Genomic DNA, 13,997 nt, shown 5'->3' on the forward strand with positions numbered 1-13,997 from the left:
ACAATGTAGTGTTTTGTCAGATATGCACACAATGTAGTGTCATAACAGAGTAAAAGGTCTGATATAATGAGATGGGGGAATTAATCCTGTTTTGTCAGATACGCACACAATGTGGTAACAGAGTAAAATGTCTGACGGAATGAGACCAATGGGGATTATTCCTTGAGTGACACAGCTTTACCACTGAGACACAAGGGTTGGAGCTGGACCTTTGTGAAAGACAGATAAGTCATGATGAGCATGTAGAAAGACAAGGGGATCACTGTGTTGCAGTCATGATGTCGTCACTGAAGAAATGGCACAAAACCAAGTTTTCTGTGCACTCCGTCTTTTCCTGATGTTATTGGTTTGGTGATGTAATAGAACCTTATGTTCATGAGCACTTAGTGGAGTTGATGATGGTTTGGTTGAATATGTGGTAAGGTAAAGGTCATAATTGTTACAAGTTCATTTTCTGGTCAAGTACATGATTACTGGCATGCATTGTGACCTTTATTGTTGAAGAATGAAGTATCAGCAGAGATATTTCAGAAATTGTCGGCACCTGTGACATAACATGATATATATTTACATTCTGCGTAGAAAAGGCATTCTGTTCTAGGTTAGTGATGTATGTATGTCTTTCTCGAAGAACAAGCCCAAAACAGTAAACCCTTCACTTGTGAATGAGTGAGTGGAGAGACAAATAACGGGCTTATTTGAGTGAGTGACTTTAGTTTTACGCTGCACTCAGCAATATTCCAGCTCTATGGCGGCGGTCCATAAATAATCAAGTCTGGACCAGACAATCCAGTGATGAACAGCATGAGCATCGATCTACGCAATTGGGAACCGATGACATGTGTCAACCAAGCCAGCGAGCCTGACCACCCGATCCCGTTAGTCGCCTCTGATGACAAGCATGGGTTACTGAAGATCAATTTTCTAACCCGGATCTTCCGCTTCTTTAAAGAGTATTCCAGTTTGGTCATGTCACCTGATGTGGGAGGAGGAGAGCACGAAGCAATGCAGGTGTTAGACTCTTGTCAGTTTGGTGAAACCTTTAAGCACGGATATGGTACTGACAAACCTGCAAATGGGATTCGTACCCCTGGTTACTGCAGATTTCAGCACCTTAGATGATTCAGCCCCATAGCAGCTCTCATGCATCTATACTCTTCAAAACTAGTAGGGGAACTTCATTTTTAATCTACGATTGAAGAAATTTGGAGGATTATTAGAGTCAATGTTGATATATATTAATAAATGTTTTGAGAGTACATCACCACTTGCACTTCCTTATGACCATAGTTTTTTGTACAGTAATCCTCTTGAAAGATGATTGGTGTATGACATGAAATTTGCATGTTGTTCAACAACTGGGTGATGCAAGATGATCGTCAAAATTAATGGTCTTGAAAACTGTCAAAGTCAAGAATGACACCCTATGCACGTGTATGGGGCTACTGCGTTGTGCACGTGCATCCCATAAGTTGTGTCTAGGGGTGGTGATAAAGAAAAATGGTGGTGCATTCATAAGATGTCTGTCTTTGAAAGGTTTGTTACCACATATACTTCCTATCCAAATTGAAAATTCAGGTTCCCCTACTTTTTTAGCAGAGTATATAATGTCCATCAACATCAGATGTCCAGGTTAGAATTGATTATCAGCAAACTATGAAGAGACGACTAACAGTATCAGGTGGTCAGTCTCGCTGACTTGGTTGACACGTCATCATGTCCCAATTATGTAGATTGATGCTCATGATGTTGATCACTAGATTGTCTGGTCAAGACTGGACTATTTACAGATCCCCGCCATATAGCGGGAATATTGAGTGCAGCGTTAAACAATAAACCAACCAACATCAGGTGTTGCTGTGATGAACTTGAATAAACAGACACTGAAGATTTGAAGGAGCAATGCTGAATACAGTACATGCAATTTGTTCTTATCTCTTGCATTATTGATTTCAACACTTTTCTGGCACCACTTGCCAGGGGATTCTGCTTAAACATTACTGTATTTTGGGGAATAATTAGTTTCTCCAGAAAACATTCACAGCTTCAGCAAAAGTCTTATTGACCGACTTGACATTTGTCCTTTCAAGATAGATTATCCAAAATGAAGTTATGAACTGCGCACGTAAATAACCCGACCTTATGTCCAGGACTTCCAGACAAGGATAACAAACGCACACGTCAACTCACCCCTTGGCGTGTGCAATCGTTCTTAGGACAGTGTCATATTTGTATTTTGCTCCTCAACCCCCTTCAATTTGATGTATTCCCGGCCTTGTCATACCAAAAAACGTTAAAATATGGTTCTTGTTGGTCCCTGCATGGCGCTCCGCATTGATGGGTACAATAAGGACTGGTTGGCTCGGAGTCAGTATAATGTGTCTAGCACTATAAAACCAGCATAAGTCCAGGCTAGTACAAGCAGCCACACATGCATGCATGTTGTCATATGAGTGAAAAATTCTTAAGTATGACGTTAAACCCTATTTCACCTCCAATTTGATGTAACATATTTTCAAACACTCCAACCTTCTTTCCTCTCCCCCTGCACTCATAAAAAAACAATAACAATTTTCTTTAAACAAAAATCCAAAGAAACCATGTAACACTTTTCATGATACCCACCATCATATATGACCAGCTCCCAAATAATGGTCAAATGAAACACAAGAACTTTGATATATGTCCATTATGTAATCAACAAATGAGTTATATTAATGACAATGAGTGCTCAGTGTGCTATATTACCCGAAACCTGGTTCATTTAGCCCACCTATCGAATGTCGAGATAACGACAAAGGAATCGGTAAAGGAAATGGACATGAACACACCATTTCCATCAAAAAGTGATTTGAGGGGTTCCTTTTGTATGTCAGTCTATCAGTTTTTTAATGTTGTAATGGGACTGGTCACCATGCTGATGTTGCCAACCCAACATTGAGACAATCTGCATTCTGATTGGTTTGTGGACTGAAAAGCTTAGCAGATTAACTTGGCCAACTGAAATCAAGGGAGCATGATTTTAAATTGAAAGGATACCCAGAGTGGATCTGGGGGTTAGTGTAGCTTAGCTTAACTGAAATGAGAGCCCTGGAAGTATTATAATAAAGGATGGAGATATTGTTAGAATTTTAAGTTTGTTGTTTACATGACACTCAGCAATATTCCAGCTATATGACAACCTGTGAGTAATAGACCCACCCCTTTTCACAAAGCGATCTTAGCGCTAAGTATAATTTGACTCCCATCCTCTGCCATAGCCTCATGATCATCGTAGCATTACAATTGCTCAGTGGATCTGGAACAAGGACCCAACAATCCAGTAATAGCCACAATGAGCATCACATCTCAACTAAGTCATAAGTGACAAGGGCTCTGTTCAACAAAACAATTGTAGCTTTTAGACAGTTACAAGTACAGAAGTTACAATCACCTTAGCACTGCATTTACTTTGTGGAATGAAATCTTAGTCTTCAATCAGTTTTGGACAAAAAAGGTAGTAGTGGCACACAAGAAAGAATATGTGGGATAAAAATTAACAAGACCGACTTGATGGTTGGGATAAAACAAATCTTATGTTCACTGCATTTTTGACCCAATGGTACACAGTACTCGAGACATTTAGGCTCAGACTGGAATACCAGGTAGTAGATTTGTGAAAGCAGCAAGATGTCCTACATTTCCACTAATCTCAGTGAGTGAGTTTGGTTTTACGCCGCTTTTAGCAATATTCCAGCAACATCACTGCGGGAGACACCAGAAATGGGCTTCACACATTGTACCCATGTGGGGAATCGAACCCGGGTCTTCGGTGTGACGAGCCAACGCTTTACCCACTAGGCTACCCCACCGCCCCCACTAATCTCAGACTAACAGACAAGTGACTGTGTTTATACTCAATATCCGTCCTCCTGCCAGCACAACAAAACACGAAAAAATGATTGTGTAGTAAACAATATCATTTTAATACATTAAATAAAAAGGCTTCATTATGTTCCACATGATGACAACAAAAGTAACAAAAAATGATAAATATATAGGTACAAAAACTTTTTTTCAGTTGCAGGCTCATATGTCCTGATTCAGTGATTGCGGTTGATTTGGCTCTTTGAGAAATGCAGATCCACAAACAGTCAAGAAACATCATCTCACACACAAGTCCACACTAATCAGCCGATAGAGCTGTCAGCTTGCCTTTCATCCGTCGTATGTAGGAAAGAGACTGGTAAATATCATTGTGGAGGAAGTACAGAGTGCCATTTCATCCAGACTTGAAAAGCAAAATGGCAACTTGTCCAAGATAGAAATAGATAAAGTGCTTTGTTTCATGGGTCACATAGCTTCCAAAGTTGCGTCCAACGATACAATGCCATGTTGGGTTGTACTTCTTGTCGAACTCTTTCTTGATGTAGGCAGCAATGTCTTTTTCGATGTTGTACTTCTCAAGGGCTGTTGTGGCGCAGTCAACAGCATCCTGCTGCATGTCTTCGCTCATGTCAGCATTCTTGATGACTGCTTTCCTTTCGGTCATTTTGCTGAAAAAAAGTATATTTCACATGAAAAGTCAGAAATAATCCATACAAAATCCAACCACTAATACAGAGTATTGACAAGAGACCTGAGTGAGTGAGTTTAGTTTTACACCACACTCAGCAATATTCCAGCTATATGTTGGCAGTCTGTAAATAAACGAATCTGGACCAGACAATCCAGTGATCAACATCATGAGCATCAATCTACACAACTGGGATACAATGACATGTGTCAACGAAGTCAGCGAGTCTGACCTGAGAAAACTGATACTGCAATCAGATAACACTAAAAGTGTTTTGAAAATACGAATGCAACACAAGGGTATATACCTATGGCCAAATCACAGGACCATCTCTTTATCTGTGAATATTTAATACATTTATAAGTACATGAACCTAGGCGGTCACCAAAACTGGGACCTAAAAGGTTGAAACTGTAGTCAAGGCACCCAAGTCTAACGCCATGCATATATACATGGTTGACATTCTTGAATCCTCAACAACTTCCAAGCCAAAAGGCCATTCACTGCCATAAGAAGACAGAAAGCGGTCACTAAGGGTATAAGAGTGTCATTTATATTCAACATTCTTGCTTACAAGACTCAGCTGGGTGTGCCCAGAGGTGAAAGGGAAGACCTTTTGTACACACAGCTATCTCGGGCACAGCCACAACCTGACTGGCGAGTGAATAAATTAAGATACCCGACCACATGAAATGAAATAAAGGATTGGCCATTGATGAATAAAATGCCTTACGGGTATAAAATCGAAACGTTTATGCAAAACAGAGATTGTCATGAATATTATCTATAAAGTACATCTTTAGATTTTTATATCATTCATAAAATAAATCAAGTGTAGATGAAAATGTATTGGCTGGCCTAACCCTGTAAAATAAGTATGATCCATATATGCATTTATGAGCATATGGGCTATTTTTTAAAATAGATAGTTAATTCAATACCTATCATACCTATCAGGTCAACGGTATTTTCTGGAAAAAAACAAACAAAACCCAGACATCCTGATATTCAGTCAGTGAATCGGAACCACCTGTGGTCTACATCTAGTCTAGATGTGTCACCGCTGTACGGCAGTCTTTTTAAAATCTTAGAATGATTCATGTCGACTGAAGATTTTTACGAGTCGAATGTATAATCAATTTAGTGAAGACATAATAAATCGGAGATTAATAATGACTTCATAAATAATATTAGATAAGCATTATGACACGTGACAATTAACTGGACTCTTGAAGCCTTCTAAATCAGTCACATCTTAATATAATGCTACGTTTGTGAAAAAACACTTTGCCGGTATTTAAGACGGACATAAATTATGTAATCGTTTTCCACGGGCAGTGGTCGTCAGTGAGAATTATTCGGAAATTAAAAAAGCACGCGAAATAAGCACGAGCGCATAAGGTTCTTTACGGAAGTCATTGTACACGCGTCGTGAACTATTAGTAATGGGTCATACTTACATTTCTGTTGGTTTGAAAGACGTATTATCAAACCTGTAAGAATATCAATGTAATTTCTGCCTTCTCAATGTAGATGACAGGTCGTCGTCTGAATGTAAAACGCGGGTCGCTTTTTTTTATCAAGGTAACTTGACAACGCGGGCACTATGGACGCCTACTCGCCGCATCTGATTGGCCACATTCTGCTAGCTGATTGGCTGAAGCGGCGATCAACATTAGGAGGTTGAAACATCCCAGTATGCATTGACAACGGTCGCAACCGGTTGTTTCTAAAAATACACAAGGGGAAATCCCGTGTTTATGTTTTGTAAACATTACCAACATGTGGTCGGTGGGCAGGGTTAAAATTTTGAGGCACGGAAACAATCTATTCGCGATAACCACTTATTTATGTTTAACATAGTTACTTCAATACAACTAGCTTGTTTTGTGATTTCGAATTATTTTAAACTCAATTTTAATATTTGATAAAAGGAAAAGAGCGAGTTATTTTTATTAACTGCAACTGAAATAAACTGCTGGCGAAACAAAGTACACACCCATATTTTAGGGTGGCTAGAATACGACTGTTTTAGTCTAGAGACGTTTCATAAAGTTAGTAAAATCTGGGTCAAATTAAATTTTCAAATCTATACTTCCTGTTGCTCAATTGTTTAGTTTGCTTTTTTGTGCAAATATATTTTGAAGCGCAGCATGGGGTTTTACTACAGCCAAACGTTCGAGCTTAAAATACTTAAAATTTCATTTAAACTTTTGCAGGAATGTTAACACGAGCTTAGCCATTTGTCAACATGCTATAAACAAATAGTGTCACATAATCTTGTAGAAATGTAATATATCCTAGTTACTAGCCAAGCCATTGCGATAACCACAAAGCGCGTTAATTATATAAGTGTGCGTGTATTACAAAAGTCACTCTTTTCAAACTTAATCGAGGTTCAAAAGAAAGTATACCGAAATTAATTTTATAATAGTATGTTACTGAAAATTGAAATTGTTTTAAACTGAATTATTCATGCATATTTAACGATCGATCATTCCTGAAAATGTAATCAGTGACAGGATTGTCTGAAAATAATTTGATTGAAAAACGTCTTGGTAAGATAGTAATATTTGCAATCCAATGACCCCTGCCATGTTGGAAATGTTGGAAATTTTGTGCCCGAAAGGCAGATTTACTAATTTTCAAGGGTAAGATACCCATAATAAATCGTGTATTATGCGAAATTCTGTATTTTTCTTTATCAAAATTTTAAAAAGTATTTTCAAAATACAAAACAGTATGGAATTAATGTTTGAGTGCTGACTAAGTCCGGTTCAATAAAGCTGTGTAATATCGCTACATATATTTTCAATTTAACATCAAACATAATGATATATTTAAACGAGAGGCATAGTTTTGTTTTGCTCTTCAGTTTATAACGATGCGGGAGGAAAGCGATACAAAATGATACAGGTGATACAAGTGATACAAAGTGATACAGTTTATTCCAGTGATACAAGTGATACAAGTGATACAAGTGATACAAGTGATACAGGTGATTTCAGTGATACAAGTGAAAAAGTAATACAAGTGATACAAAGTGATACAGGTGGAACAAACGATACAAAGTGATACAGTTGGTACAAGTGATACAAAGTGATACAGTTGGTACAAGTGATACAAAGGGATAAAGTTGGTACAATTGACACAAAGTGATACAAAGTGATACAGTTGGTACAAGTGGTACAAAGTGATACAGTTGGTACAAGTGATACAAAGTGATACAGTTGGTACAGGTGATACAAGTGATACAGGTGATTCGAGTGATACAAGTGACACAGGTGATTCCAGTGATACAAAGTGATACAGTTGGTACAAGTGATACAAAGTGATACAGGTGATACAAGTGGTACAAGTGATACCGGTGATTCAAGTGATTCAAGTGATACAAATTGATACAGGTGATACAAGTGATACAAGTGATACAAAGTGATACAGGTGATACAGGTGATACAAAGTGATACAAGTGATACAAAGTGATACACGTGATACAAGTGATACAAAGTGATACAGGTGATACAAGTGATACAAAGTGATACAATTGATGCAAAGTGATACAAAGTGATGCAAAGTGATACAGGTGATACAAGCGATACAAAGTGATACAAAGTGATAGAGGTGATACAAAGTGATACAGTTGATACAAGTGATACAAAGTGATAAAAAGTGATACAGGTGATACAAAGTGAAACAGGTGATACCACTGATACAGATGATACAGGTATTTGGTGTTTGTCACACTGGTAATAAGAACCACGAGCACGAGTATGGTCTTGTCACAGCTAGAAAATAATGGGTACTAAAATGTTTACAAGATCAATACATGTATGCTCCTGGAGTAAAATACTCTATGAGTAAATATACTTTTACTTTACGTGAGTAAATTTGTTTTGTGACATTTTACGTGGTCAATTTACTTACCATAAGTAAATATACTCCTGAAAGTAAACGAGTGCATATAAAAGCGGCTTAAGTTTTGATAATAAAAACTCTCATGTACTGAAATCTTTCTGTGCTGGATCCTTCCTTCATGAAGCTGCTTCATTATGGAATTCTCTCCCATTTAACCTTCGTTATCTGTTTAAAACTGGACCAAAAACATAGCTCTTCCGACGTTACCACTAATTGTCTTTACTTGTGTCGCCGCCATATAACCGGAATACTGCTGAGCGCGGCATTAAACAACAACCAACTTTACTGTTGTCTGTTCTCTGTATATACATATATATGCTATGATGCGCTTTGAGCTTGTCCATCCGTGATGTGGAAAAAAGCGGTATATAAATATCCTTATTATTATTATAATTATAACTGAGCGGTTCGAACACACGACCACAATTCTTTGGCACGCAAACGGACAGCGAATTACTCGTCTAGTTCATCCGTTACTGACTGACTGACTGACTGACTGAGTTTGGTTTTATGCCGCTTGTAGCAATATTCCAGCAACATCACGGCGGGGAACACCAGAAATGGGATTCACACATTGTACCCTTGTGGGGATTCGAACCCGGGTCTTCGGCGTGACGAGCCAACGCTTTAACCACTAGGCTACCCCATCGCCCCTATCCGTTACTCCATGTCAATATCAATATCAATCTTTATTCTGGTACTTAAAAGGCCTAAGGCCTATACACCATATACATTTGTTTATGCACATTCAGTATTCAATTAGCTTTCTATGTACAAAATGCGTAGAAAATAAACATGGACGGGGTTTCAATTTCTTTAGCATTTGAACTGTTTAGCAGTAGTGAAAACTTAAGCTCGTTTGGATGGACATGATATTTTTTCTTCTTTATATATTTGCTCCGAAGATTACTGTAGAAGAAAATGACACTCGCTTCAATTGCATTTGATCATGAATTGCATAACCATATAGTTGGAATATTGCTGAGTGAGGCGTAAAACTAAACTCAGTCTCTCACTTAAATTAAATAATTGACAAGTTCTATATTCTCTATTCATATTCATATGTCTACCTTTCTTAATAATTTAAGTAGAACCAGAAATTATTGAGAATTTTAGAAATATGTTTAATTGGATTTCTAGTATAAACAACCTTGACCAGCTATCAAGTGCTTGGGTTCATTCAAGAGAGACAACTCCGTTTATCCTTTTTCATTAGTTTGTGAAGAGTTATCCCCCTTTGTTTACTTGCTAGCAGACGACATTTTCAGTGATCCTCAGTATGGATAATTTAGAGAAGAGGAAGTTGATTTTAGAGTATCATAACAAGGACATCAGATCAGCTAAAGTGATTTCAAGTAGAACAGGCATCCCTTTGTCCACTGTTTATCGTGTTTTGAAAAATATTGCAAATGGATATGGCATTGAGCACCATGGAGACGCAGGTAGGCCCAGAAAATTGACTGTTGGTGACAGGAGGCGGCTTGGTATTCTTGTTTCTAAAAACAAAGGAAGGAGTTTAGAAAACTTAAGGCTGGATATCGAGGAATTCCATCACCGATCATGAAACCTGAACAAAAGGAGCGAAGGTTGAACGGGTGCTTACAGCATAGAAATTTTAACTGGGACAATGTGATTTTCTCAGAAGAAAGTTCCGTGTGGCTGTTTCCTAATACACTGAAATTCTTGACCAAACAAACTGAAAAACCTTTGTATCAGCGAAATGTAACGTGTGGGGTGGCATATCTGTGTTAGGGGCAACACCCCTCTGTGTATTTGAAGGGAATATGAACAGTGAGCGGTACACATATATTCTCGAGGGACATTTACTTCCATCTGCTCACGTGTTCTATGGAAATTTTTCGATTTTCCAGCAGGACAACGACCCAAAACATCGTTCAAAGCAATCACAGGTCTGGTTTCGGACCCAAAATATGACATTATTAGATTGGCCAAGCTATAGCCCTGACCTAAATCCAATAGAAAATGTTTGGGGACTTATGAAGGAAATTGTCAATAAGACATATCTGACAAATATTGCTGAAATGAAAGAAGAGGTGGTCCGATATTGGGACAGCATGGATCACGACTTTCTAACTTCTTTGATCAGTAGTATGCCCCGAGGCATTGAAGCCTGCATTGCTGCCCATGGTGACTTGACAAATTACTAACTGTTCACCTGTCTTTGAATCTGGTGTAACGTTCTGCTAATATACACATTTAATACGTGAGTGATGAGTGAAAAAAATAAAAAAATTACAATCTTTAGATTCTCAATAATTTCTGTTTGTACTGTAAATGTTCGTGAGATGAGCATCGGAATCGTGCTAAATTTAATCTATACCGTGTTTACATTTAAACACGATCAATAGAATTCGGTAGGGATTTTGTTTTTAAAGGTTAGGTAAGTGACACTTTTGTTTGAAATAGATTTTGGAAATACATATAATTTACTCTTTGGGTAAATGATGTGATGAATTCCGGGTATATTCCAATTTCTCGGTTATGCCATCTCCAAACCAAGTAGAAAATAATATTTGTTTTATATCAGTCACCCAGTTTTTATGTCCATTTCTATCATATAAAAGCATCCTATTATAACATTCTTTGGTAAGCGATAGGTTTGCATGTGTAAAACCTTTATTCCATACCGAATTACTGTACGATAAGAGTGTTTTGTTAAACACCCAAAACCCATTTACATGCACACAAATGTACCATTTCTAATTTTCTAAATGTATTTAATCCCCAAATTTCCGCGCCATATAGAGGAATGGGATATATTTTTACATCAAATATTTTGAAAAAACGAATTCATACTGAGATCACCAAGAATATGTATTTGTCTTAGGATTTCTAGAATTTCTTTCTGTGCCTGCGCTGCTGCATAGTTTGTGTGCAAGGACCAGGATAATTAAAATTAATTAGTGAAATATACACCAAGATATTTGTAAGAATTTTTAGTGTCAAGTTCACAATCTTTATAATACCATTTTTCATTGTTTGCTAGTTTTCCACCATTTCTAAATACCACTACTTTTGTTTTACCTAAATTAACTGTCAGCTTTGACCGCTCACAAAAGTTTTCCAGATTATATAATTGCAGGCCAATAATAGAACCTGATATTTGGATAATATTATCAGTTAAAAACAACAGAAATATTTGGAAGATATCCGGGTGTAATTGCACGCCGTGTGTACAATTATTCTGGATCTGCATGCCAATTCATTAATGAAAAAAGAAAATAAGAAGGGGATCATTACACAGCCTTGTCTGACACCTACTTGTATCTCAAAGGTATCTGATAATACATTATTATTTCTGACATATGGTTTGACATTCTCATATAAATGTCTTAAGAGAATATTCATTTAATGGCTAAGACCACTTGTGTTTAGAAGATTCCATAATTAATTTAATTCCACAGTCAAACGCTTTAACTAAGTCAACAAATACAGCAACCCCCTCCCCTCCCCCCCCCTTTAATATTAAGGTATTTCTTGACGATACTTTGTAGAACAAACATATCATCCGTAGTTCTGTAACCTTGTCTAAAACCTGGCACCCAGTAAACTTATCCATTGTTTCTCCCCAGAATACTAACCTCTTATTGATAACTGAAGGAAGATTTTACTGAAAATGCTGAGAAGTGTTATTCCTCTATAGTTATTCATTCATCGTTTAAATCACCAGTTTTGTGCAAAGGTACCATTATTCCCATTGACCATTCTTTAGGAAAACTACCTTTTTCAAGTGTCATGTGGAATAATAAATCTAAGTAAGCCGAATGTTTAAACAATTCAGATCTATTTCAGTGGATTTGTTAAGTTGTTAAGATTCTGGATGCTGTCTAATATTTCTTCTCTAGTTATAGGCGAATCTAGTATGTGTTCTGTGAGTTCACAATTTACGTCAGAGTTCAGAGTATTATCATCAGCTTCCCATTCGGATATTTCACCGTCTGTTAAGTTTGCGAACGAAAACAATTTTTTGAAGTGATCAAAGCAATGTTATGTATCAATTTTATTCGTCGCAGGCTTCGAGTTGAGACGTTTTTACTCATTCCAAAATCGTTTTGAATCATTTATGCCATTTTCTATTATTGTTTGATTATTTGTATAATATTCGGTGCGTTTTCGTTTGCACATGGAATGGTATATGTTTCTGATTTCAACTCTAATTGGTCATGAGGATAAAGCCCCACTCTACACCCTTTCAGGGTTTCGGAGCATTGGAGCATTTTGTCTACTTAAGTCACTCACATTCACTCAAGTCAATTCGAAAAATAGTTGAATTATTTCAAACCGTTTGTAATCTGATAATTTCAACTGTTTTCATTATCTGTGCGTGGTAAACCTGAAATCAAATACAATGTATGTGCGTATATTTTCCCGAAAATTAGCATCTCTTAGCAACTGTGTTCACATGTAATTGTGCATTGTTTTCGAAGAATGGTTATTCGTGGAAAGCCGTTTAGTAATCCAATCCCACGGCGTTAATCCCACGGCGTTAATGAACATAATTAGATACTACACAATGTAGTGTCTGGTGTCCCCCGCCGTGATATTGCTGTAATATTGCTAAAAGCGGTGTAAACTTAAACTCACTCAGTACAGACCCTGTATCAAATATACCCAATGTAGTTACTGCAAATCTAGAAAACGTGGCAAGTCTAGATTACCGCAGTCTCTGAAAATGAAGAAAGTCTCTGGGCTCCTTTTTATTGTATTTTATTGATATAATATAGACCATTATTTTTTCTGTAAAATATGTTCATTTCAGAGACTAGATGTTAGCCTATTCTGATACACTAGCTTTAGTGTTTTGGAGATTGACGGAGCGCTTCAAGCTTACACTGATCCAGTGACATTGAAAGCAGTAGGACTGTAATGCTGATACAATTCAAGTTGATGATGGTGCTACATATAGGGGAATGGCCCGGCGCAACGAACAGTGATATGGTTGGCTGTTTGGACATTTAAGGCCAGGTTTGTGAAGAAACACATTCACTGTTAGGTTCGGTTTGTTTCTTGTTTAACGCCGCACTCAGCAATATTCCAGCTATATGGCGTCGGCCTGTAAATAATCGAATCTGGACCAGACAATCCAGTGATAAACAACATAAGCATCGTTCTACGCAACTGGGATACGATGACACGTGTCAATCGAGTCAGCAAGCCTGAATACCGGATCCGGTAGTCGCCTCTTACAAAAGGCAATGCTGCTGAAGATCAATTCTAACAAGGATCTTCACGCCGGGTCACACCTTTAAGCAAACCGAGGCGGGGGCAGGACGCGATTACCTTTTTGTGAAAACCTGTTGTCATCACGGGTTATCAGTGATGTTCAGTGAATCATTGAAATATGTTTCTTGCGGCGCTTATCGTGAAGATACACAACACTATCTACTTGCTTGTCCAAACTACGCTGTGTTAAGAAAGGATGCGGTGTATTACAAAAATACGTACAACTTAAAGACAATTCTATATGGAAATAGTGAAATATCTGATCTTGATAACCTTGCCATCT

At 37.6% G+C, this 13,997-nt stretch overlaps 1 protein-coding gene across 1 annotated transcript; it reads right to left on the reverse strand.

Moving 5' to 3' along the window:
- Nucleotides 1-3,941: 3,941 nt before the first annotated feature.
- LOC124264160 (dynein light chain 2, cytoplasmic-like) lies at nucleotides 3,942-6,139 on the reverse strand. Its single transcript, XM_046698897.1, has 2 exons — nucleotides 6,016-6,139; nucleotides 3,942-4,535 (listed from the first exon to the last, which is right to left on the reverse strand). The coding sequence occupies exon 2, from the start codon at nucleotides 4,529-4,531 to the stop codon at nucleotides 4,262-4,264; it is 270 nt and encodes an 89-aa protein (XP_046554853.1). The 5' UTR covers nucleotides 4,532-4,535; nucleotides 6,016-6,139; the 3' UTR covers nucleotides 3,942-4,261.
- Nucleotides 6,140-13,997: the final 7,858 nt, after the last annotated feature.

The sequence above is a fragment of the Haliotis rubra genome, unplaced genomic scaffold (genome assembly GCF_003918875.1).
Source record: "Haliotis rubra isolate DU_JTF1 unplaced genomic scaffold, ASM391887v1 Scf910, whole genome shotgun sequence".
NCBI lineage: Eukaryota > Metazoa > Mollusca > Gastropoda > Lepetellida > Haliotidae > Haliotis > Haliotis rubra.